Here is a 26034-nt window from a genome sequence, read left to right as displayed (position 1 = left end):
ATGCAATGCACTAACACCAAAGTATATTTTCAGGGGCTTCATTATAAAAAAAAAATGGATCAAAAAATCCTCTCCCTGGCCAGTGACAAGAAATCCGAGGGGCTTCAGAAGTATCTGCAGACAGTAAAAAACGCAGAGGTAATTTGCACCTTATAATCCACCTGCACTACTCTGAGATTCTGGGGGTGCAGATCATTCATTGATGTCTTCTGATTCAATTTGATCTGTTTTGTTTTAAACATAACTATGTATCTTCTCATCTCATTGTACTTCCGGCACTCTGTACATGAGGCCACTTGGGGCCGTTTCACACCCGCTGTGCAAAACTGCATGGCAGGCAACTCTCGGGTATACACCAAACCGCTGCTGTTCACTCGGAAGCAGCAAACAGCACTGCAGGTAACCACATTTTTTGCAGCCACAGTGCAAATCTTCAAGCAACAAGCACACAGTCAAAACCCACTTTTCACTTTTGGGAACTGTGTCGCAGCTGCAGGCAAAATATGGTTCTCAGCCTCTGCTATTCACTTGAGGTAGAGATCCCAGTTGAGCCGTGACAAAATGCTGCGGGTCTGAAATGGTCCTTACTGATCCTTAATGCTGTCACCATCTAATCAGATTGAACAAACACACCTTCATTTGAGGACCAGTTCACTGTAGAGTTATCATTTTTAATGGATTCTTTAAATCCAATGCATAAATATTCAGAACCAGTATTATGTAATCCATATGTCCCCTCAACTTCCCAATTTCAATAAAACTTCCCTGGAATAACTTTTAACATTGTGTACATTTTTTTTTTTTTTAGTAAAAATAAAGTTTAATAAGTTTAATGTTTTTTTTTGTTTTAGCTTGCAGCCCTAATAACAAAGCATGCAATTAAAGGAAAAGAGTCTGGAGCACTGCTGCGAAGTATTTTCAAAGGTATGAAATAATATGAGCAGTATGTGTTATTTTAAAAACATTTATTTAAATGGACAAGAATTAAAATCACATGGTCTCATTTCTTTATCCCCTTTTTACAAGTGAAGTAACGTTTGAGTTGGTTATAATAGGTAATTTGCCTATAAATTATCTCTTGTGCATTTCGGTTGGCCATCCTTAGTAATAACCTCATGTAAAAAAGTGTTACCAACTGTCTCAGAAGGCAGAGTTTGCCATACACTTTGGATGAGAACTGTTAAGGCGATTTCTTGCTGATCCCAGATCAGTTTATCCCTCTATCATGACCTCTGTTTTCAACGCGTTGGGAGCAGTGAATAACACACAAGTAGCTCAAGCATGTAGTTATATCATGTCTCAAAACTTTATTATCACATCACAGTTCATATAGTCAAACAACAAGTTGGAAGACACTTATTTAAGAGGAAGCACCCCTGGAACCTGAGAAAGATCCCTCTTTTTGTGTATTATTGGGGATAAGATATTTCCTAACATTTGCTCATTCTGCCTGCATTTACGTTATTTCCTGTGAGCACCATTTTTTTTTTATTTTTCTTGCCAGGGTCTCCATGTACAGAGGATGTTTCTGTTCGCCGGAGGTTAGCAGTCTATAAGCACTGCATAGAACTTGTCGAGTCCGGAGATCTACAAAGAGAAGTGGCTTCAGAGATTGTGGGGCTTCTAATGCTGGAGGTAAAATATGTATTTTTTTATTTTTACAGATATCACCGCTATGCAGCCCGAGGCTTTTCTGTTTCTTCACCTTGGATAAGTAACTCAAATACCCAAATACAATATTCGAGTGTCTGTTATGTGTTTTCTTTTTTTGTCATTTAATTTTTCTGGGTTACAGTTCCTGCTTATTTTATCTGTTGCATTATTGTCATCTGCTTCGTAGTGTTTCTAATAGAAGGTGTCTTACTTCCTTGTGGTCATACACACATACACTGTTCCTGATGGTTATTTTGTACAGACATGTTCGCACGGATGGCAGAACTGTGGTACCGCTTGGTACCACCTGAGAGGGCTTGGTGGTTTTTGGGCTGTCAAATGCAACAAAAACATGGCATCAGCTGTTAGAAACCATTCATGTGACCAGGCCTAACACCAAACAAACCGTCTGTTTATATATATTATACAAAGTGGGACAAACTCAGGATCGACTGCTCTGCGGGATTGAAGGTAAGTGTATTTTTTTTGTTTTGGGTTGTTTTTGGGTTTACCTCCTCTTTAACAGTGAAACTAAACCCGCTATATTCACATGTCCCCATTCCCTCCCAGAGTACTTTCATCTTTCTCCTCCTGTCAAATATATGACTATTTTCATTGGTCAGGCCAGAATGACATGATTCCTGTGGAGTTTATTTATTCCCAGCATGTTCAGGGAAAGCTGGGATTGCCAGGTAGCTTGGCAGCCTAAACCTGCACATGTGTAGCTCTGCTTTTTTTCCAGATAGCTGGAGTGATCAGGCAGGTAGAAGGAACTATTGCAGAAGGGTCATTCCCTGTCCCTTTCTGCAAAAAAATGTCCCTTTATGGAAAAAAATGTCCCTGTCCCTGTCCCTTTCTGGAAAAAAATATTGTTGTTAAAAAAAAAATAATTTTGCAATAAAAAAAAAAATGGTAGGATATGCTGGTTCCATGAAAAAACCTGGATTGGTGTACGCCAGGATCGCTTCAGTGTGATCATGCTTGGCTCACCACCATTCATTTAAGAAACATTTCCACCCCTAACATCAATTAGCCAAAAGAAATGCTTCCTGCTTGTGTTAATTAACAATAGACCCCAGTGTTTGTTAATAAACAGCAGGGAATGTTTTCTTTGACTGACATAGTTGTCAGAGGTAATGGTCCCACTGTGTAATTTTCTTAATGAATGGTAACAAGCCAGGCTCTGTATAATGTGGGCAGAGCAGAATATGTAATTATTTGAGGTGGCAGCAAGTGAGACAAGGTAAGGTAATTTTAAATGGTTTCAAGATGTTGCTGGACTGCAAAGAAAGGTTAATTTGTTTTGTAAACAATATATCTAAACTTGCCAGATGTATTTATTTTGAGGTGGGGGGGGTTGTCTTGTGTTCCAGGGAATAACCTTTAGTTTTTGTTTGTGTTCCTGTTGTTAAAACACACAGTTTAGTTAAAAAACAAAATTACTGGTTTTACATCACAAGGCTACAGAAATAAAAACTGTGGTGCTCTAAAATAGAAAGACAGAAAGCAAATCTTTTCTGGTGCGGAATATTCTTACAAAAAAACAAAGTCAAATGGAATATACTGTCTATGCTGCATACCTTTTGTTTATATGGTTTACTTATCTTCTCTTTTCAGGTTCACCACTTACCAGGGGCATCCGTTCTTGATTTGGCTAACTTGTATGTTGAAGCAGTGAAATCGGGAAGCATGTCCAATGGGAAGTCTTTGGAACTGTTCCCTAATGTGCTGAAAGCTCTCTCGTCAAAGGAAACATTAGTCTATGGCAATGGTAACTTTGACCATTTAAACCTAAACCCTAATAGAGCTTGGTTGCCTTTTGTTGGTCATACATTAAATTACCTTATGGTTTACCAAACAACACATTGTTACCTTCCTAAACATTTCATTCTATTTGTACCAGGCAAGCAATTGTACAGTATTTTATTGACCTCTAGGAGATTGTGTGGTTATATTTTACCAAGGTTAAGTATGGCTGTTCATACAGGGCCCAGTGTTTTGGCTAGTGAACCAATAGCTGTGGTAAATAAAACTGGATCAATGACTAGCACATATCTGCAATGCAAGCTCATTTTGTTGTCATTTAGGGGCAGCCCAACAGCTAACACACAATGGGCTGACAACCCTGTTGCTTATAGTGGGGCAGTGGCTTATAGTCCTCAACCTGCACCCAGAAGTGCTCCAATCAAAATACTTCAACAGTTGTGCCCATGTGCTGGAGGGAAATTAACCTGGCTCAGTCAGTGAAGATGACTGAAAACCTCAATGTCACAAAAAAAAAAAATGATGTCGGAATCGCTGAGGGAGCTCAATAAAAATATATTTTTATTCTGTACTTAAGGACCCACCTCCTTACATCTTCACTAATCTAACTATAGAAGAAAGCTTTATATAGAAATGCTGTTTGCATTTTGGGGAAAACCATAAAGACTGATGGCTAATCATAATACAAGTTCATTTCCAGTGTTGCACAAAATACTAATCAGTAATTGTTTTTTCCAGCCTCACTTTTTTAACACACTTATTTTTCTTTTCTTTTTCAAAGGAGAACTAACAGGAGAGGAGTGCAAGAAGCAGATTATAAATAGTCTGTGTTCTAGCAGGTAAGGGTTTTGTTTGTTCATGTTTGCGTGTTACTGATGCATTTTTTCGATTATATTTTTTCTTTCTGTTGAGGCCCAATATGAATTCTATTAAAGGATTTTATATATGATTTTTGATCCGTACATATATAGTGAAATAGTCTGTAATACATAGGGCAATACATTTTTATTTAATATTTCAATTCAATAAATTCAATAATACTTATTTGAGTTACTTATGATAATCAAATAAAAAGCTATTCCTAAAGCAACACTGTTAGGGAACAATCACAATAATATGTCCATTATATATTTAGAATGATGCAGATGCAGTGTGTATTTTGATAGCATGTGTTTCTGTTTTACTCTATCAGATGGGACCCAAAATGTGTAATTTTTCTTACTTCAATGTTCAGGTAAGAATATATAGGCTGTTGGTATTATTACTGTAAGGCTGTTGGTATTGTTACTTAAAGAGGAAGTGAACTCAAAACTGCCCCAAAAAAATACACTTACCTTATATCCCGCAGAGCAGTCGATCAGTTTGGAGGTTTCTTCCATCGGGTCTCGCATTGTCCCGGTATCCGTCTTCAGGTCGGCGCAATAGGCGCTGCCATCTTCCCTTCTTCTGGGTTCTTCTTCCTACATCAACGGACACAGGCGGTAGATCGAGTGATGTAGTTTGGGAGATCATCAATTTTTCCCCTTTTGATGAAAGGGGTGTCTTCAGGTGCTCGGGCATGCGCAGAAGGAGCACCCAAGAGTTGAAGGGACGGTGCTGAAATTTTTTATTTTTTTTTTATTTATTTTTTTTAAAGGGTGTTGCAAACAAACAGAATTTTTACCTTACATAAAAGGGTTGTCTACTCTTTTATTTAAATTGAAAATTCTGAGTTTAGGTATGCTTTAGGTACTATTCTAGACCCCAGAGAGGTTGTAGAACTTGGTGTGGGAAAAGCCTTTTTTCCCAGGTCCACATTTAGAACCCACACCTCATTAAAAGTCCTAGTTGTCCATAGTCATTTTTATATCTGAGCTGACTGGTGCACATAGCTCTTTCTCTTGTTATTTTGCTGTGGAAGATTACAGACAAAGGTACATGTGCTGCTTGTTTGCCCTTTTAGTCAGACCTTGGTTGAGAAGATGTTTTGGTTGTTTTTTGCTATGGACTTGCTGTGGAAATTCCTTTGTTTGTATAGATTTTTCTTTGCATTAATAATATTGTCAAGGTGTCTTTTTAATGTATTATATTTCAGAGATGTATTATTAAGTACAGAAGAGTTACAGTTTGTAGTGGAGAAAGTATTAAGGCTGTTAGCTAAGATGGACCTCCAAGAAATGCCGCCTTTGGTTTACCAACTTCTGCTTCTTTCTGCCAAGGTAATGCCATATTTTGGCTTTTTACTGCATGTAACATGGGAACAGTTGAGGATAGTGTAACAGAATTCACTAGAATATAAGCAATATATATAGTTTTTAATTCCCTTATTATGAGATATTTTTTATTTTTCTCTTGCATTAATACAGGGCAGTAAAAGGATCATACTGGAGGGAATTATTACAGTTTTTAATGATCTGGATCAGAAGTTAATGCAAGAGGCTTCAAATGATGAGTAAGTGACCTTAGCATTCCATTTTAAAGAGCACCATTTAGAATTATATTTTATGCATAAATAATGCAATGTGTCCTTTTCACAGGTATATTTGTTCTTTGTACATGTATACAGTGATACCTCAGCTAACGATTATATATATATATATATATATATATATATATATATATATATATACACACAGTATGTTTTATGTTGCGCAATGGTTATCTTTGCCAAATTATTTCTTTTTTTTTTTCTTGTTTTCCCGTGCGGAAAACCTGGTGCGTCCTATAGTCCGGAGCGTCTAATGGTCCGAAAAATACGGTATTTACATTAATTGCATGTAGTATTTAAAACATAACACAGTCATTGACTAACCTGTCTCCTGCTTTATTTTAAAACAGGCTGCTCAGCAGGGGGAGACAAGCAAGTTTTTATGCCCTTTTAGTGTTGCCCTCCTTTTGTCTGTGTCAAGAATACACAGATTTGAAAAACAGGTAGGTATTGTTATTTTATACCACATTTCCCAAATTACTTTTTGTGTGTAGATTTCTACTTTTTACACCTATTCCTTTTCAGCAATTAATAAATTGTTAATGATCATTTCAGTGGCTCCACCTTTGCATCAGTAACTGTGTATATAGTTCTAGTCTTTGATATATGCTTGTTTTACTATACAGGTTTTTGATTTCCTGAAAGCTATTATCGTAAAAGGTTTTAAAGACATCCAGTTTCAACAAGGTTCAAAGTTTCTCCAAGATTTGGTCCCACATCCCACGTGTGTCTCCTCTATGCTTCTGGAAATTGTAAAAAACAGGTAACAGACTATTTGAATATATTGGTACTTTCTCTACATGTAATTACAGATCCATTTGTGTTACCTCATTATATTACTTTCTGCCTCCACAGTGTTTTTGGTTGGGACCATGTCACCCAAGGATTAGTGGAGCTGGGGTTTCTCTTAATGGATTCATATGGCCCGAAAGCTATTCCAGGAGCAAAAATCTCAGAGATGTCGGCAGGAATTTCAAAATCACCAAGTCAACAGGCCAGTCAACTAGGATCAAATATTTTACATGAGGCCTTTAAGGTATAGCAGTCCTTGCACACATATTTTTAACATTTTGTAAATAACACTTTTTGAAAATATTAAGTGCATACCTTTCTTTGTTACCTGCTTTGCAACAATATATTTTTAACATTTTTTCTTTTAGGTTCATGAAGCGATAAGGAATGTGATTTTAGAGCAAGTTTTGAATCGAGTCATCACAAAAGCCACATCTCCGACATGCCATTTTATAGGTAATAAAACAAACTAATCATTGTGATTTTTTGTGTACAATAAGAGTAAAAGCTCTAGTTTGTGTTACATTTAAACAGGTTCATGATGTGAGTCTGTTGTGTCCTTTGACAGCCTATTATTTTGGCTTATGAACGCAATGTTTGGGATTGGGAAGTGCACAGCAGAAGCAGTGGAGACAGATTTAGGAAACAAAGATAATTTGCTTGATTTATAAATTACAAAGATTAGAATTTTTTCCAGTCATATCATATATCTGTGTTTTTTTAAATATTACTGCACGCAGTCATATAACTTGTGAAAATAAGGATTCTTTTCTGGGTGTTTTAGGGCTTTATTGCCTTATATGTTTTTTTGCAGCTGTTAGCCACAGGTAAATTTAAACATTGTAACACATTGTAATAATTTGTTTTATTATTCATGATTCCATGAAGCCTCTTCTGTAAAATTGCTTTCTACCTGCCTGTTTGTGTGTGTGTGTTTTTTTTTTTTTTTTAAATTTCTGTACACATGCTTTGATCAGCCTACATTCTCGGCAGAATTCCGTACTAGAATGCAGTTGCTCCCACAGGCATGTACAGGAGTAGATTCATCCAAACCTGGTCAGTGAAGATGGGCATAGATTTAAAGACTAGGAGAACATGGCAAGGATGGAGTAATTAGGCACATATTAGACATTGCATCATCGGCGGGGGGGGTCACTTTGGCAAATGCTGTTTTACTTTCCCATGCTTTCCAGGCATTTGCTTGCAAATTCCCTTTCAAAGCCACTGGCAAATGTCACCGGGTTTAATGAGCGAGTGAGCAGCACCCAGTAAGCCGTAACATACAACAAACTAACTATCTGAGTAAACAAACCCTTAACTTTGGCAATTAGGACCAAAATGTGTGTTAAGTAATTGTATATGTGAAATTGTTTTAGATCAGTCCCTGTTGGTGATAATTACATTTTACAAAACATAGTCTAATGGGGATATTTTTTTTTCTTTCAAATGTATGTTGCAAACTATTGATATAATTTCCAAGTTGTATTACCATGTTAAAATTGTTTTACAGATCTTCTTTCTGATATTGTATATGCTACACCACTCATTCTTCAGAACTCGGCTTCTAAACTGACTGCAGCTTTTGACCATTTGTTCCAGCTACCGTTCTCCACAGTGTTGGGTCTACTCAAAGCTTTGCAGGTAGGACAAGCAGAGAGCCTGAGTAGTACACAGAAATAAAAATCTGACTGGGGTTTTAGCCTCCCGCTGCTTTTCTAGAAAAACAGTTCCCCTCATATTGTATGCCACCCAGGAAGTGAACGTATATAGTTAGTCCCCAAGTTACATACGAGATAGGGACTGTAGGTTTGTTCTTAACTTAAATTTGCATGTAAGTCAGGACAGGTACATAATTAATGCAATTTAAAGGCACATTTTAATAAATGCAAATAGGACAACATATGCTTAGGTAGCATTGTGTCAGTTACTATATAAAATCCACAATGTGAGTTAATCACAAACAAAGCAAAAAAAAAAAATTTAACCCTCTAACCTGATTGATACTCGGATAAATAATCAGTTTGAAGTCTCAAAGCACTGCATACACGTGCAAAATATTCTGCTTTTCTGAATAAACAGACAAAATAATTTGTGTACTGTTGATCTATATTCCCAAACATATCCACTCAAATTAAAACTAAACAAAATTGACAAAATCAGCGGACTACCTAATTTCCTTTAGATTCACTTGAGATATGAAAGTTTATTTAAATTGTGAGGGAAACTCTGCCCATGTGAACAAAAATAAAATTCACATTGAAAAATATCTCCACTTACTGGTTTTCATTTTTTATTTAAGTCAAATAGAGGCCCGGAAGTCTGCTGTTGCTGGTTTCTTGCTTTTACTGAAGAATTTTAAGGTCCTTGGAAGCTTGTCCTCCTCTCAATGCAGCCAGGCCATTGGTGCAAGCCAGGTATGAAACAATACCCATAAATTGTATCATTAACGTCAACCTTTTATAGTCAGTTTTACATGGCTGTCTTTGGAATTTGTAGGTTCTGGTGGATGTCCATACTCGCTACAACTCTGCTGCAAATGAAGCATTTTGCCTGGAGATTTTGGGCTGTCTGAGAAGAAGTCTGAGTCAGCAAGAAGATATTAGACGTCTACTGTATGATGTAATGTTCTTATAGTTATCACTACTTACGTATTTTTAATTGTACTACTGGTTTCTCATGCTTTGGCAGTCTGAATTAATTTGTTTCATATATTTATATATTATGAGCCTAACTTTATCTATATTTCTCCCTATGTCAGGGCTTTTATGATGTACTTAGACGGAACTCCCAACTGGCCAGCCCCATCATGCAGACGCTGATGTCTCAGGTATGTCTCTCTTTTGGTGCAATATTCTGATTTTCCAGCTAAAATCCAGATTTCTTTTCTATTATTTTGTCTATATTTATGTGGATGTCTGACAATTTATTTATGTAGTCTCTATAGTATACATCTGCTTTCAACAGCCTCTGCTTGATGCTTAGCAGTTTACTGGATTTCATCTATTGATAGAGAATACTTGCTGAGACTTGCTGTGTTTACAGTTAAATCAGTACTCTCAGAACAAAGCTGAAAGTGGGTTATGGAATTATTGAAAGTACTGTAGTAAATCATTAGGGCGCCTTTGCATTTTAACACATTTAATGTAATCTAATTAGTGCTGTTTACATGCTTGCTGCTTTGCAGTGTGTTTAGGAAATATATTGGATCTGTCTTTTTTGAGCTGCTGTAAAGGGTTTGAAAGGCTCAATAAAGTCTTTGACAATACATAGAAAATGCATTGGAATAATGCATTTTGTGAAGCGAGGTCATACCAGTAGATAAAAACACATCAAAATGTGGTGTCATGTATAGAATGCATACAAAAAAAAATAAAAATGGTCACTAATGAAATCCAGCACGTTAATGTAAACGTGTCTTTGTGTTCACAGGATGTAGCTTGCTAAATACTACCATGCCTAATAAAAGCAAAGCCAGCAGTGAAGGTGAATGAGCTTGTAGTTCTCCTCACTCCTGATTAACTTGTATGACACATCTACACTATAGGTATCAGCATCAGCTACCAGGTTATTGATTTAACTTTTGAGAAAACTGAACAGCGCACTATTTAGATCTAAAACCCAATACATAATGCAAAAATAAATTCTCTATATCATTTTGTGTATGACCTTTTGGTGTTCTCTGTCGTTGCATATTTACTTCTGTTTTGTACAGTTGAAGAAATATTATGAACCAGAGCCTGACCTTCTGCCACCGGTGAAGCTTGAGAAGTGTATCACAGCACAAAAAGAGCAGATTATACTACAAGAACCTTTGGTAAGCAAGACTATATACATTTTGAATACAGGAGTGGCAAATTATTGCTTGTGTGCAACCTGAACACACATGTAGCAGTTATGAACAGCTGAAAATGTCGAATTTTCCCTTCAAAATAGCTCCTAACATTCTAACATTCCTGTTGTTTAGGCTCACCTACTGAGCAGTATTCACAATTGCCTGAACTGGTATAAGCAAAGGAGCAGTTTACTGCAGGAGCGTGGCATGGAAGATGAGAATGATGATGATGACTGTATGGCATGTCGAAAAGAAATTGATGAAATATTGGAATCTATTACAAGAAGAATGATTAAGTGTGACCTGGAAGAGTTTGAATTGGTAAAGCTCTTTTATGAAATCATAAGCTTAAATTTTAATTGCTACAATTGATATTCACTGTGCTTTTTTTTCCACCATAATAGGACAAGTCAGCTGATTTTGCTCCAAATTCCAGTGTTGGGATGAAAAATTATACCTATGCTGTGTTGGTTATGGGAGTATGTGAAGTGTTGATTGAGTACAATTTTACGATCGCAAACTTCAAGTAAGATAAGCTGTCTACTTTTTATATTCCTATTACGTCTTTGTTGTCTCTCAAATAGGAATTTAAGAGAAATCTCCCCAATAGGACACAGGCAGAAAAAAAAATAGATATTCTTGAAGTGTTACAGCATATTGCCCCAAGCAGTACCGATGATTTGAACCATGCATCAGTTACTAGTTAGAAATGAGATAAATACAAGATGTATATTATGTATTCATTTTCACAAAAATAAAGATAGTTTTGACATGTTTTCTAGCAAATTTAATTTGTGTTTCATGCAGCATGTTGCTCATATGTGTTCACCCTTTGTATTTACAGTAAAAGCAAGTTTGAAGACATTATGGGAATTTTCAAATGCTACAGCAAACTGGCTGATATCCTAAAAGAAAAAGCTGGGAAATCAAGACCTACCAACAATAATAAAGCATCTAAAACTTTGCTGTCTATGGGATTTGTTTCTACGATTTTAACTGCATTATTTAGGTACATTATCATTTTTTAATTAACTAACTATATTTACCAATATTTTTTGGTCTTATGTTTAAATTATTTTATACAGTTTTTCCTAAAGAGTAAAGAGGATAAAATACCTTTTCTGGAAAAATGCAGTGCCAAATGCCGACCAAATGTCTGAAAGCCATCTAATCATCTTGATTTATGGAACAAAGGGATCGCCCAATCAGATATGTGACCCTCTTCTTTGAAAGTAAAGAAGAATTGTTTTTTGGTGACATGGAGGGTTTGAGGTGCAATATTTTCTCCAGGAAAGATAAACATTTTACCTATCTTTTATTCTTCATTTATGAACCCTGTTAGAACTGTTAGCAAGGTTACATTTGATTAAAAGTCTGCTTTAAACTCTAACAAGTCGCACTTTCTATATAATGTATTACTTTAATACAAAGAATGTGTTGCAGCTATTCTAAACCTCTTCAAACTATAGTATGTCATAACTTTAACAATTGTGTCATCTGTGAACTGACAACCTTTTTTTTTCAGATAATGACAGCGAAGAGGAGGTTGGGGAAACAAATGTCATGGAAAAGGCTGCCTTTCTGATATCCCAGTTTCAAGTATGTTTTAAAAATGTTTCTATAATGTGATTACATTTATTCTAGTAGAAAGTACACAAAGAATGCAGGAAACCCTCATCCCATAACACTAAGGCTTTTTGTCTACACCATAGGTCAGCAAACTTTTTTGGCCACTAGGCCTTTTCAGGGTTAGGCAGGAGCACACCAGGCTGGACTCTCTCTTGAGTCCTGCCCTAATGGCTCCACCCCCACCAGGAAAGCCCCCTGAAGGGAAATCCCTCTCCTCTGCAATGCATACAGAGAAGAGGGAATGTTCCCTATTTACCCAGGCGGCCGAAGTGTTAACTAGTAAATAGGGAAGGGAGCCACAACATGGAGGCTCAAGAGCCGCATGCGGCTCCGGAGCTCCAGCAGCTTGGGTAGTTTTTTCCGGCTCTGCCGCGAGTTGCTAGCCGGGATTAGGCCGGATCGGCCAGGGGGCATTGGGATCACATGCTACACAAAGGGATCTGTTACTGGTGCAAAGTTATCACAAGAAAGTTCATAATATCTTGCTGGCATATTCACCAAAATCCACATTATGTTTGTACATTTTAACCTGCTTTCAGCTAATGACATGAATACAATGAAAACCTAAATAAAATCCCAGCCCTATCACATTAGATATGTCACTTTGTTTCATGTTAGCGAGCACGTAGTCAAAAAAATGTCATCAGAAAAACATTGCAGCAGAACCACAGTAATACAAATATAGGGACTGATTTTTTTACAGCTCTTCAAGGCTGGAGAGGATGCACTTTCATTAGTGAAGCTGGGTGATCCAGCAAACCTGGTATGGATCTGGTCCAGGATTAAAAACACTTGCTAGCAAATGACTTTAAAAGAATCCATTACAGGTTTCCTGGATCACCCAGCTTCACTGATGAATGTGTATACTCTCCAGCCTTGGAGAGCTTTATTAAATCAGGTCCATAGAGTGGGGAAGGTTAGAATCTTTGGCAGGTTTGTGGTGTCCCATTGAGGTTTTTCTCCTAATAGCTCTCTTAGACCTAATGCACATGAGCAGACCTACTGCCGGTTATTCACTTAACTGACTAATCAGTATTGACCGCTCAGAAGCCCTAAACATTGCACAATATTCCACACTTTCAAATGTTTTTCTTTAGATAGTAGGTGACTATAATTCTCATTAGATATGTTTGTATGCATGTCATGACTTAATTGATTTTTAACATCTTGTCCAAACTATATACATCTGAGAGCAAACTTGCTTAACCTCCCTAGCGGTAACCCCGAGAGTGACTTGAGGTAGAAAAAAGTTGCTACAAGTGGTAACCCCAAGCCGGGTTGGAACACCTAGGGAAGGTTAGTAAATTGAGGGCTTACCTGATCCGCCAGGGTCCCGCACTGTCCAGCGCCGCAATATCCGTCTTCTATCTTTTTTCTTCTTCCTGCTTCTGCTCCGATGAGTCACCGGAGGAGTTCCCGGTGACGTCGGTGCGTGTGCACGTCCCGGTCTGGCAGGGCGGAAAATTCAAAATCCATTGCATTGCATTCAATACAAAATAACTGTATTGAATGCAATACATTGGATTTTTATGTGTAAAAGCAGTACATTGTTTCCAAGAACATTTATTTTACAGTATGTATAATACTATGAGTAAAATATGTATTTTTTTTTTTTTAAATAATTTTTTTTTTTTAATATAAAGATTTTTTAATTTATTGTTTTTAAATGATTTTGTGTTTCAAACTTTATTATACTCATACTGTTTATATTATACTGTAAAATAAATTTTCATGAAAAACAATGTACCGCTTTTAAAACCGGAGAGAAATGTACCGCTAGGGAGGTTAATATTGGGCCCTTGGACCTTCACCTTGGATCAATTTTTTTTTTTATCATTTTGAAAGTGAAAATTGGTTTTGGTGTACTATTAGGCATAAGCTTCAGTTGTCTCTGGGACAGGAAAGGAGATGAAATCCCCTCAGAAGGGTCACAACAATATATTCCTATTGCCTTGTTTCCCACTTTCAACAACAAACAGTCAGGTGACCAGAAACCTAGGCACTTGTAGTATGTGATCAATTTAGGAAGTATTACACCATCAAAGGATGGTGTTCTATGTTGTTGGAAATTCTGTTAAGAGTTTTGCATATTGATTGTAATAAAATGTGTATTTTCTTTGCACAGAGGTCTCTTACAAACCAACTTAGCTGTGGGGAAGATGAGTTTAACAGCAAAGAAGCTGTGCTGCTAGTTAACATCCTGTCTATACTGTACCGCTTTCTGGAACCTTCTTCTCAGCAGGTCAGAGAATTTGCTGACAACAAAGGAACACATGTCTGTGATGTCATCTGTTAGTGCTGTGTGAAAACAATAAAATAAATATAGAACAAACATAAAGATTTTTACATAATTTGTAAATGCTTGGTGGCTTCGAAATATTTACACTAACCCAAAACGGTTTTGTTTTCTAGTATGTGCAGTTGTTGTCATGGATTGTTAAAGTTTGTAAAGAAACTAGTTTTGGTAAGATTTTTATTTTTAAAAAAATGTGCTTTGTTCAGTGTTCCTATTCTATCGTATGACAGCATTATAATTTAGCTTCTGCCTCATTGATTGGTGTTTAACAATGAAAAAACAAGTTCCAAAATTTGAAACCTGTCTCTGGCTATATTATCAACCTCTTGCTTTGCCATTTTTACTTTGTATAGCCTACATACTGTCATGTATAAAAGTACAACTCTTGGAAATTGCTCTTTAGACAATATTTACAGATAATAGTGATACAGTTTAAAATATGACACTTAAAAATGAACATTGTGTATACATTTTAATGTACAGCGCTGCGTAATATGTTGACGCTATATAAGTCCAGTTTAATAATAATAATAATAATATTAATAATAATAATGTACATTAACGCAAATGTATATTTGCATCATGAGAAAGTGAGTCCAATTTTAGGCCACTTCAGTTGAAATCAAGTGTTTCAAATTAGGTGTCAGTGATGGAATTTACAGATCAAACCTGTCCCATTTATACATACAGATTACCACTGAACTAGTAGGCAAACATTGTTTCCCAATCAGGGGTCCTCCGGAGGTTGCTGGGAGTTCCTTGAGCAATGAGCAGTTTGTGCCTTAGGTCAGTTACCACTGACATTAATGATCTTTTTGGCTACCTGTAAGGCTGATATTCCTCCCACTGACCATCATTGGGAACTGTGAGCTGTGGATATAGTAATGGTTATGTTGAATAATAAATTCAAGTCAATAAGAGTTAATTGTCCAGCGTAGGGGACAAACTGAACACTGAATTTCATGAAGGGAACCTCATTAAAGCTGTTGGGTATGGCAGTGGAAATGTAAAGTTTTATGTTGCTTTGCTGTTTCGGGCCCTAGGCAGCTTTAAATATCAAATCAAGTATGAATTCCATAGCGTATCTAATTCTTCTTGAAGAAAATGTAAGGTCAAAAGTTAAGAGTGAATCAAAAAATTATCTCAACCTGATAATTTAAACGAATAAAGAATGGCTTTAAAAAGAAGAATTGAAGGTTAGTGGATTGGGGAAGTCAAAGTCTTGATTTATATTCTATTTTGTAGGACATTTTTGTGAAAAGGTATACATGAAAACTCACAAATATATTGTAACCAAAATGTTACATATACTTCCTATTTTTACTCGAGTTCGTGTCAGGGACTAGTGGGCAGCTATGAGAGATGCCTACAAGAACTCATTTCTGTTGAAAGGGCTGGACCAGTTTATGAGGTCAAGGGTGTACTGACTTTATTCAAAGTACACCATTACATTTAGGGCTGTATTTATAAAACAGGAAGTCTGAAATTCCCTCAATTATTCTCTGATGGTATTTAATTATTGCTTTTGAAAAACTTGAGCCTGGAAGATTCCCAGGAGGGAATGTCTGATTCCCTGCTTTATAAATGAACCCTAGTGATAACTTTGTTGAACACACTATTAATAACTCACATTTCCTTGTGTTTTTATTTAGGTAAATCACCTTTATCTGTAGACGCTGTTTTAATGAAAATTTATTGTTTGCCTTTCTATGAGCTGTACTTTGTACTATTTATCACATGACTGTATTTCCAATCTTAATTGCTTTTCTATATCACAAAAGTCAAGCTTGTGTTATGGTAAGACAATTTTCTAACTGAGGCCAGTTGTTCCTTGATGAAGTTTTAACTTGGAGACCCAGATTGAAAAAATGTATTTAATATTTGTCTATATTAAATATGTCTCCAAAAATGTAAAACACTATTCCCATCCATGGGTGGGCACTGGAGAGTTTTCCTGGGTGCCTTCATTGGCTTTTCTTGTTTCAGAGGATATCCAGTTCTGTAAAAGCGTAATGACTCTTCTGTTCAGCATGCATGCTTTGTTCAAGAGTCCAGTGAGCATACTCCGTGAGCTCTGCCAGGATATCCATGGCCACCTCGGGGATATTGATCAGGTGATATGAGCTGCATCTTTACTATACTGTGTGTGCATCCTTTAACAATAAATTAATTGATAATTTCTAATATATTGCACTATATCCTGGATAAGTATGCAAACAACTTTCAAACAGCTCCTCCTGGGAGATGTTTCCTACCCATTGTAAATTTGTTATCATATAAGCTTTGTTTCCTACAATGTTTGTCTTAAAAAAGTATTAGGATTTTTGGGATATTTACTCAAGTTGTTTCTTTCTTGTAGGACATTGAAGTAGAGAAACCTTCACACTTCCATATTGTCAACCTAAAGACTGCAGCTCCTACTGTAACTGTGAGTATCTTATGGATGAATGGGTATATTTTCATTACCAAAAGATACACCTGAGCTACACTATACTGTATGCACATCCACGCTACACCTATTCACACCATGACTTTCAGTTTATAAGAATGACGATTATCTATGGTATAGAACAAGGGTGTCAAACTCTGACCCCCAATATCCTTTTTTTGCCCCCAAAGGAGTCTTAAATATGAAATGCAGCTGGCCCGCCTCTGAATTGAAATAGCGCGGCTACTACAATTCCCGGCATCACTCGTGTCTATAGACCAGCGGCCTTTCTGCCTATGCGTGGCCCCGCATTGGACTGTTTTATGGACACAGGGAAATGTAGTAGCGGTGCTATTTTAATGAAGAGGGAGTTCCAGCCACTTCCATAACATTCCATAACATTAAGCCCAGCATTGGACTGTTTTCTTGACGCAGGGAATTGTAGTAGCAGAGCTTTTTCAGTTTCAAGTTTGGCACGTGACTTTAAGTTTAATTTTGGCCCACTGTGTGTTTGAGTTTGACACCCCTGGTATAGAGTTTATCGTTCCAGGGTGCAGACTGTTTACTAACAGCTGGAAGATACTGGTAACCAAACTACCAGCCATGCAGTCTTCTGGACAGTTTCTGCTATTAGTCTGTGGCTGATAAATTCATGCATTTCACTACTAGAGGACACATTTTTATTTTTAATGAAATTCAAGGACAATGTGACTTTGCCTAAACTGCAAGACTATGATGGTCACAATGGCTAAATCACTTTACAGATCAAACAAATCATATGCAAATTGTATGAAAGTTAAGTCCAGACTATGCACGCTAACGTATACACATACTGTATTCTGAACAATCAGTAATGTACAATAAAACAAGCTCTCATTCATCTCTGTTATTGTACAAATTATGAAGAGATTTTCTCTAGGACTATTGTGTTTTCTGCAACAAAATCTTGATTTTCAATTTAAATACACAGCAGGTGTTTGTAACCTGTTAACAACCATCACTGTGGTGTTCCTTGCAGATCTTTGAGGTTTAACAACTTCACGTTCAACACTAATAGAGAGATCAAAAATAGCTTTTTACTTCTACTGCTTGTTAAGAGTGTCTATGTCCATAGTCTGGGCACAGGTGAACTTCAAGTGCCCAGAGTTCTTAACATGACTTTCTTTGTCTAGATTTTAGTTTTAGGTCAAGCAGCAAAGGTTTTGGATGAGGTGGAATGGCTAATTGCAAAACTGAAAGCGCAGACTGGCTCAGATAAGAAAAGTGGTGAGTTGACTGTCTAGTGAGAGCTAGCATTATGTAGTGTCATAATAATTATAATCTGCTAATGCCTGTTCTAACTTTGCCAATCCACATCTGTCACACCTCGCTCTCTCCAGTTCTCTGTCTCTCTCCCTATATAGTTTGCTTCTCAGACTCCCTAACTCTGCATGATTTTGAGCTCTATTCATTGACTCACAAATGAGTTATTTGTGCACATTACTAATTAGCTTTGGCATGCCTGGCAATGAGAAAAACACATTCTAATAAGTGGTTTTTGGTACACTTAGTTATTTTCACCTTATTTACAAAGAAAGAATGGGCCAATAGGAAATGGAAACAAAAATGGCAATGCACATTTCTAGAGCAGCAACGTTTTTCCATTAAAGCTCACCATGACATTCAAGCCTCAACTATACTAAACATCACATAGGTTGACGACCTACTGGGAACCTGTGTATTGCTCACGTTACAGACACTTAACACATTTGTAGCAAAGATATTAGAAGATATTTTTGCTTGATTGCTCATTTGGGCAACAAACACAATTTTTTTCCTAATGGCTTTGGTATGTTGTCTTCCCGTCTTGTCCATTTCATTGTCTGACAGTATGCGGATGAACATTGTATAAGAGTGTTCTTTTCCCAGCAGGGAAGGTTTGCATTATTTAAATTTTTTGGTATAAGAGTGGTCAATGGCCTGCGCTGGGGAGTTTGGGTTGACTATCACTGAAATGCTACAGCTAAAAAAGAAAAGGCTGTGGATTTGTATTTGGCAACGGGATATTTAGCTGATTTGGGAGCCAGCAGGCTGTTGTACAGGCTAATGGGGAGGTAATATTTATTTAAAGCTAACCAATACCTGAGAGTATAGCACCCATGTGAACTGAAAACACAGAATTATCCTTAAAGATGCATTGATTTTATTTTATTTTCTCCAGATGACAATGGTACTCAAGCTACAAATCCTAGAGAACCTTTAGAAAAGGCTGTCATTCTGCAGCTGGGTACATTACTGACTGCCTTCCATGAACTCATCCAGACTGCATTACCCCCTGGAAGCTGTATAGACACTTTACTGAAGGAACTCACTAAGATGTACACCACTCTGACCGCTCTTCTCAAATATGTGAGTCAGTCCAGTGACATGACATAAGTTGTAACCTGATGGGTTGGAAAGATGTTTCTAGCTATGTTTAGCAAAATGTTTATCCTCCTTGGCTAACATTGTATGTTTTATGTCCAGTATTTGCAGGTTTGTACTAACCACATGGGAACTGTACCTGCACGTTTGGAAAAGTTGGTAAGTACCCCCGCCCCCTTTAAATGGTCACTTTTTTATATCTAAAAAAAAAAAACAAAGCTTAACAGCAGCCTTTTTTGTCTGCAGGTTAAACTCTCAGGCTCACATCTAACACCTCAGTGTTATGCCTTCATTACATATACACAGGTATGTACAAATGCAATGTGTATCCTAGGAGTAGCAGCATTGCCGTGTGATATTTTTAGTGATTTGAAGGTCCCAAAACTCTCTCAATAGGCACAGTAGTGTTTTTATCTTTGTATACCTGCCGAAACTCACATCAACATTATTGATCGTATCATGTACATCAGAAGAAGAAATTAGTCACTTGCATGGCAGGAACTCTCTACTTCCAGATAGAATGGCTGTTGTGTATCTATTATGATTTTATGGAGGGATAGTTAAACTTTTGACTTTCCTAGTTTGTCCTGCTGATCATTTTATGCATTAAGCATACACCAAATTAGGACATAATTATTTTGCTAAGATTTTGCCTTTTTTGGTTTGTTCTTTTTACCTCCTTATCAATAATATGGTTATTTATTTATAATTAAACTTTTCAGTTTTCAATACATACCTTCTTTTAGACCAAGTGACATTTATTGATGTTTCTCTGTACAATGCAAAGCCTGCAATGCTTAGCTTGCATGATTGAAATTCAATGAATAAATGTATTCATGCTCAGGAGAAAAAAAAATGAGTGTTGTGTTTACTATTGTTCTGTTAAACAGAATATACAGAGTGAGACAATGTCTGGGGAAAAGAAGAAAAAGGAGGACGTGGCTGCTATATCTTCTGTAAGTTGTACATCTACCTATTACTATATAATATTTGCTCAATGTGACTGATGAACGGCATCACTCCTGGAAAACCATAAGCTGAAGGGGCCTGCAGACTAAACAAACACATTCCTGATATACATATACATTTACAGTAATAAACCCTTTATTATGTAAGTTGTAAATTAGGAGGACCCAGGCTTCTTTTACGAGTAAACATTAGCCTCCTTTCCCAAATGCTTTTTAGATAACATTTACCTTTTACCTTGCTTAAAAGCGGCTCATTTTTCCCTCTAAAAGCAGCCATTACTGTTACTGGCAGAAGATTCACAAAGGATAAGAATTGTACAGTACTTCTGCCCTTACCCTCCACATTACATAGCAGAAAGGTTCAAAGAGCCAGTTCCCTGACATAACCCATTTCCTGACCCTACCTACCACCTGCAGTAAGCAATGTGGTGGGTGATGGCTCCATGATGGAACATCAGCATTGCAATGTTCATGCATTTTTCTCTACTTTCACATCATTGTCACCTAAAGTGAAACTAAAGCACGCGTTACCCACCCGTCACAGTTTCCATTCTCTTCCATCTTGATTGGCCTGGGTGGGATGACGTAGATACAGTAGAACCTGGGAACGCCAGGCATCCTGGCAACTAAACCTGGAGCAATCAGGCAGGTAGGAGGGATTACTGCAGAAGGGACATTGCTTGCATCTCTCTGTAATAATGCCCTGCCTCATGATGTATTCTTTTTTTTTGTTATAAGGGTAAATAAGACTTAAACCTACAGACTTGATTGTTTAGCATTCTACCTAAACATAAATAGCTCCACTTTAATATTTGCATGCACTCACCGAGGGTAAACAGTAAAAGAATGTCTAGTCAAATCTAATACTAGTCATAAAAAAATAAATAAATAATTATATATATATATATATATATATATATATATATATATATATACACCCTCTTTCCCCTATAATAAGGCACTGTCTTATATTTTTTGAAATGCCAAAATATGCCCTAGGTCTTTTTTTCAGGGGGATGTCTTATTTTTCCATGAAGAAGACTACAGTACACATTTATTGTTGAAAATCACTCATGTGCCATTCATTGTCCCCTTCTGATCATTCATGTGCAATTGATTGTCCCCTTCTGATCACTCATGTGCCATTGATTGTCCCCTTCTGATCACTCTGTGCCATTGATTGTCCCCTTTCTGATCACTCATGTGCCATTCATTGTCCCCTTCTGATCACTGACTCGCCGGGTAACAGACTCCGTTAAGGCAGGGATCAGCAGCTTGCTTGTCCTTTGAAGTTACATTTTTAGTTTTACTCTGCACTGCAGCCAGCATCGAGGAGTCACACAGTATCAGGTATCGGAGGATGTCCTATTTGCTTTATTTTAATTGTTTGAGCAAAAATCGGGGGGTGGCTTATTTGATCGGGATGCCTTATCATCGGGGAAACACGGTATATATATAGATGGATGGGTTTGTTAGCAACCCACTGATTGCTTAGTCTAAAAAGTGTATATTTGATGCAATTTACTAGATTTTCTTATTGTTAAAAAATTTTTTTCAGGCTAAAATCCTCCGTGAAACCAAACCAATACCGAACCTGATCTTTTCTATTGAAAAGTATGAAGAATTTTTGATCAAGCTGTCTAAGAAGTCAAAGGTATAAAACTTTTCTTATGTATTATACAGCGTTAGACATGACTGATTTATTAATGTTCTCCAAGGCTGTAGAGGATACACTTTCATTAGTGAAGCTGGGTGATCCAGCAAACCTGGATTTTCTAAAAGTCATTTGCTGATTTGTTAGCAAATGTTTTCAATTCTGGACCAGATCTGTTTCAGGTTTGCTGGATCACCCAACTTCACTGATGAAAGGGTATGCTTTTTGGAGAGCTTTAATAAATCAGGGCCAATGGGTTATATTGTTATGCTTTTAATTTTGTTCTTGTTTTTTTTATCAGGTCAACCTGATGCAGTACATAAAGCTGAGCACTTCCAGAGACTTCAGAATTAATGTAGCCACGCTAGATGCCGCTCTGCAGGAAAAGGGCTCTGAGGATGAGGAAAATGAGCCAGACAATCTGCAGGTAACAGACAGAACAATTCTTCTTGTACACAAACCTTGAAAAGTCCAAATCATTTTTTTTATGAAAGATTTGGCTCAGTGGTTAGCACCCCCCAGGACACTTTCTGCATGGAGTTTGCAGGTTCTCCCCATGTTTGCGTGGGTTTCCTTCCACATTCCAAAAACATGCAGTTAGGTTAATTGGCTTCCCCTAAACTTGACCTTAGACTGTGGTAATGACATATGGCTGAGGAAGGGACATTAGATTGTGAGCTCCTTTGAGGGACAGCTAGTGACATGACAATAGACTTTGTACAGTCCTGTGTAATATGTCGGCGCTATATAATAAAAATAATAATAATTTGAAGTTCTACTATTATTCTGTTTTTATGACACCAAAATTCTGCTTCTGGTGTGAAGTTAATAAAATTTAAGTTTACACTTTTTTCTATTCCATAGCAGAACGGGGTGCTGTACAACTTGAGGGTTTAGAGCACAACTAAACTTATCCATATGCACCTGTCCCGGGCATTACCAACTTCCCCTTTCTTTTTGTGTCCCGGAATGACATAACTCCCACACAGCTCAGCAAAATTTGACAGCTGGCCAGTGCTCAGGCAGGTTAGAATAAATTACTGCAGCAGGGAACTCTGTCCCTTTATGCGATAACCACCTGCCCCAATCACAAGTTTTCAAAGTGGGACTTTAGTTCCACTGGTTAAAAGTGGATCTGTACCTTTTTCATACTGCGAGAGCAGCCTAAGAGCACATAATCTGGTGGTTACTGTTCTCTAGCAGAGTGGTCGCCAACCTTTTTCGGGCCCACTAAAATTACCGGCTCCTGACCGCGCATGTGTGGGGAGCTGGGTGTCATTTAAAGGGGGAGAAACCTCCTCCATAGCGACATCATGAATACATAACCCGCCACCCACTCTACCATAGCAGATCTGAGCCTGCGATGGGAGAGTGGACGGGTTCAGTCCAGAGACACAGTCCACCCACCTTCCTCAGCCTAGGAACTGTACGGGCGATATGATCCATGGCTCTGGCCGGTGTGTCCCCCCCAGCGGGGGTGCACCGACCAGAGCCACGGACCACCGGTTGGTGACCGCTGCTCTAGCGACATGCCTTGTACCGAAAGAACACTACTCTATGTTCTATTGCACAAAATCAGAGAGCTTCTAGTCTCAGGCTAGTGATCATAAACTATGATAACTAGCAACTTTTTGTTTTTAAAACATTATCTTTTTTTGCACCTTTGGTGCAGTTACTTTTGTTTTTGCCTAGTGCTAAGTCTAGCAAGATACCAAATATACAGCTTGTGGGTGCCACTTTATCTTCTATCACATGTATGTATGTCCTCTGCCTTGTCCAATTAACCCTATGGGGAGTTTTTTTTCCATGCTGTGGAGAGCCAGTATCAAGGTAAGGTGGGGTGCAAGTAATCGTAGTTTAACGACCTGTTTTTCCAAGGAGTACATAAAACTGTACACATCCATGTGGCTTACCCTCTTTGGTCTTTCTCCTCCGCATTCCTGCTCCATCCGCCATTTGCAGACTGTCAGTGATCTTTCCTATGCTACTTGCTTAACGACCAGGCTGCAGAAATGAAACTTGGTTGTTAAGCGAAGAGCATCTGTAATTTGATTTGGAAACTATCATAGATAAATAATAGTATAGAAAATATTTGGTAATAATACAGTTTATCATATCTTTCATTCTAGTCTGGAACTGAAGAGAAAGAAAGCCAGGAGCCAAAAAGAAAACGAAGAAAGTAGTTGAAATCTTGCTCTTTGCCATCCACAGTCTCACGTTTTTACACAGGTTCTTATTCTTCCCCAAATAGATGTTAATTTATTAAGCGTTCTGTTAACCTCTCGCCTTTAATGAGATCAGAATACAACAAAAGAAATTCTTAAATTCACACAATGAAACTTCCAGCCAAATAAAACAGTTTCAATATTTCACCTCATGAGTGAATCATAAACTAGACGTAACTCCATAGGAGTCAAACAGTAACAGATGTTGGATGAGATCAGCTCCCTTTTTTTAAGACACCATTTGTGAGCTTCATTATTTCATAGATATCCAAAGCTTCACCTGCAAAGTAAAAAAAAAGAAAAGAAAAATGATTTACTTTGAGGTGTGTTAGATCATAATACCATGCAGGAATTTGTGAATAACTGAAAACAATTTGGTGGTACACATGGAGGTTTAAGGGGACTGTAGACAGAGAATAGTTACATATAGATTCAAAATCTGACCTTTCCATTTTGGTTCAAATTAGGCCTACACTTTCAATCCAATAAAATGATGAGACTCTGAAGGTCAACAGCAGACTGATAAATAGGCAACATTAGTTTATTTGGATGTTAAAATGCACAAGTTGTTTTTTGTGTACAAAAGATTAAGCATCATCAGCTTGCTCCTGTGGTTCACCCCATCGCCAATGATCGAAAGGGCAGATTATTGAACATGTGATTATTAACTGATCTAAAAGTAGAAAACTGGAAGCAGATCTGCTTATGTGGAAAAGGCCTAAAAGCCAGCGTCTTACCCCTTATTAATATTTGTTTACAAAAGTTGGTTTATGGTTAGGTCCCATTCACACCAGTGGGCTGTGGCAACTTGTGCTGTGTTGAAAACAGCAGTGCCAGCATTGTGACTGGCACCCCAGCACACCTCCATTATGCATATGAGATGCAAAATTACAGGCTGCCTAATTTTTTTTGTATGCATTAAAAATTTTTCCAGTCTGTACATTTCAAATGGGATTTTGTTTGGGGTGTACATTCTTGGTGTGAAAGGGTCTTCAGGAATTATCTTTCCAGCTCACTTCACAAGATTTCACCTCACTTTTGACATTTGATGGAGCCTTGTATAGGCTAAATATGTCCAAGGCTATATATAGTGCCTTAGCAGTAATACCTGATGGTTTTGCATTGAGAGGGTATGTCTTAACACCATCAGCACAGACCATTTTCAGTAAGTGAAGTGCATTGTCAGCAGCTATCTATGTGTACACACTTTGAGCAAAATCTGGCTGCTGACTATTTCTGAGAATTCCTATTGCCTGGTTATTGTTTTGATACTTGGGTACTCACCAGTGACTTACAAGTCATGATGCCAGTCATCATACAACTGGAATCCTTAGTAGCTCCACAATGGCATTGCTCGTGTTTCTCTCATAATATGCAAACCTTAAATCTTTCATATACATGGGGGTGCAGGAAAAACAAACCTTTGTATATGGATTACACTTATTGTAATATCAGTGTATGAGGCCTGTATGTATACAAATACCTTACAATTCTGCATAAACTATTTTAAATATGTATGATTATAACTGTGTTATGAACTCAGTTATAAATTCTCTTGTACTATTACAAATGTATATATAGGGGATTCTATAAAATGCATCCTTTCCTATGAATAGGACATCTCTGTGTAGTAAAGTTGCAGACATTACTACTACTTGAAGAAAAAAATCTGCACCCAAATATTTGCACTTATTAATGTAATAATTATATGAGAAAAATGTGCCTAGTTTTATGGGCATCAGGCGACAAACCCTCTATTCAGACCCAGGCACAAACAAATCATCTAGGACTCATTCTAAAGAATCCAATAAATCAATGTTTGTTTGTAAAAGAAAACAGTTCAGTTTTTTTGTTAGAACACTTCGTTGTATAGTTTGTCGATTTTTTTTTGTAAAATAATGGTTATTAAAACATTTACACCAA

At 37.3% G+C, this 26034-nt stretch overlaps 2 protein-coding genes across 3 annotated transcripts in view; one reads left to right on the top strand and one right to left on the bottom strand.

The window, feature by feature from the left end:
* The first annotated feature begins 38 nt into the window (after nt 1–38).
* Nucleotides 39–26034, top strand: FANCI (FA complementation group I). The gene is made up of 34 exons (XM_072399131.1): nt 39–138; nt 852–924; nt 1505–1635; nt 3271–3424; nt 4199–4256; nt 4610–4651; nt 5492–5615; nt 5763–5848; nt 5934–5961; nt 6235–6327; nt 6511–6647; nt 6740–6920; nt 7045–7132; nt 8187–8346; nt 8934–9090; nt 9173–9295; nt 9435–9503; nt 10389–10490; nt 10641–10829; nt 10913–11034; nt 11353–11519; nt 12034–12107; nt 14263–14379; nt 14550–14601; nt 16420–16547; nt 16793–16861; nt 18034–18127; nt 19062–19249; nt 19367–19423; nt 19511–19570; nt 20155–20220; nt 21791–21886; nt 22188–22313; nt 24016–26034. The coding sequence occupies exons 1-34, from the start codon at nt 55–57 to the stop codon at nt 24067–24069; spliced, it is 3549 nt and encodes a 1182-aa protein (XP_072255232.1). The 5' UTR covers nt 39–54; the 3' UTR covers nt 24070–26034.
* POLG (DNA polymerase gamma, catalytic subunit) overlaps nt 24117–26034 on the bottom strand; it is a 35788-nt gene continuing 33870 nt past the window's right edge. For both annotated transcript variants that reach the window (XM_072402718.1, XM_072402720.1), the window contains exon 23: nt 24117–24391. In XM_072402718.1, the coding sequence (XP_072258819.1) occupies nt 24327–24391 (65 nt within the window). In that variant the 3' untranslated portion in view covers nt 24117–24326. The remainder of the gene's footprint in view (nt 24392–26034) is intronic.

The sequence above is a fragment of the Pyxicephalus adspersus genome, chromosome 2 (assembly GCF_032062135.1).
Source record: "Pyxicephalus adspersus chromosome 2, UCB_Pads_2.0, whole genome shotgun sequence".
In the NCBI taxonomy this organism is placed as follows: domain Eukaryota; kingdom Metazoa; phylum Chordata; class Amphibia; order Anura; family Pyxicephalidae; genus Pyxicephalus; species Pyxicephalus adspersus.
Note: the sequence above shows the minus strand (reverse complement) of the source record. Positions and strands in the feature narration are given on the sequence as shown.

Coding starts and splice junctions, on each gene's coding strand:
- FANCI (XM_072399131.1), top strand. CDS start 55: ATGGATCAAAAAATCCTCTCCCTGGCCAGTGACAAGAAATCCGAGGGG. Junction 5,616..5,762: donor TTCTGCTTCTTTCTGCCAAG/GTAATGCCATAT, acceptor GCATTAATACAG/GGCAGTAAAAGGATCATACT. Junction 16,862..18,033: donor CTGCAGCTCCTACTGTAACT/GTGAGTATCTTA, acceptor TTCTTTGTCTAG/ATTTTAGTTTTAGGTCAAGC.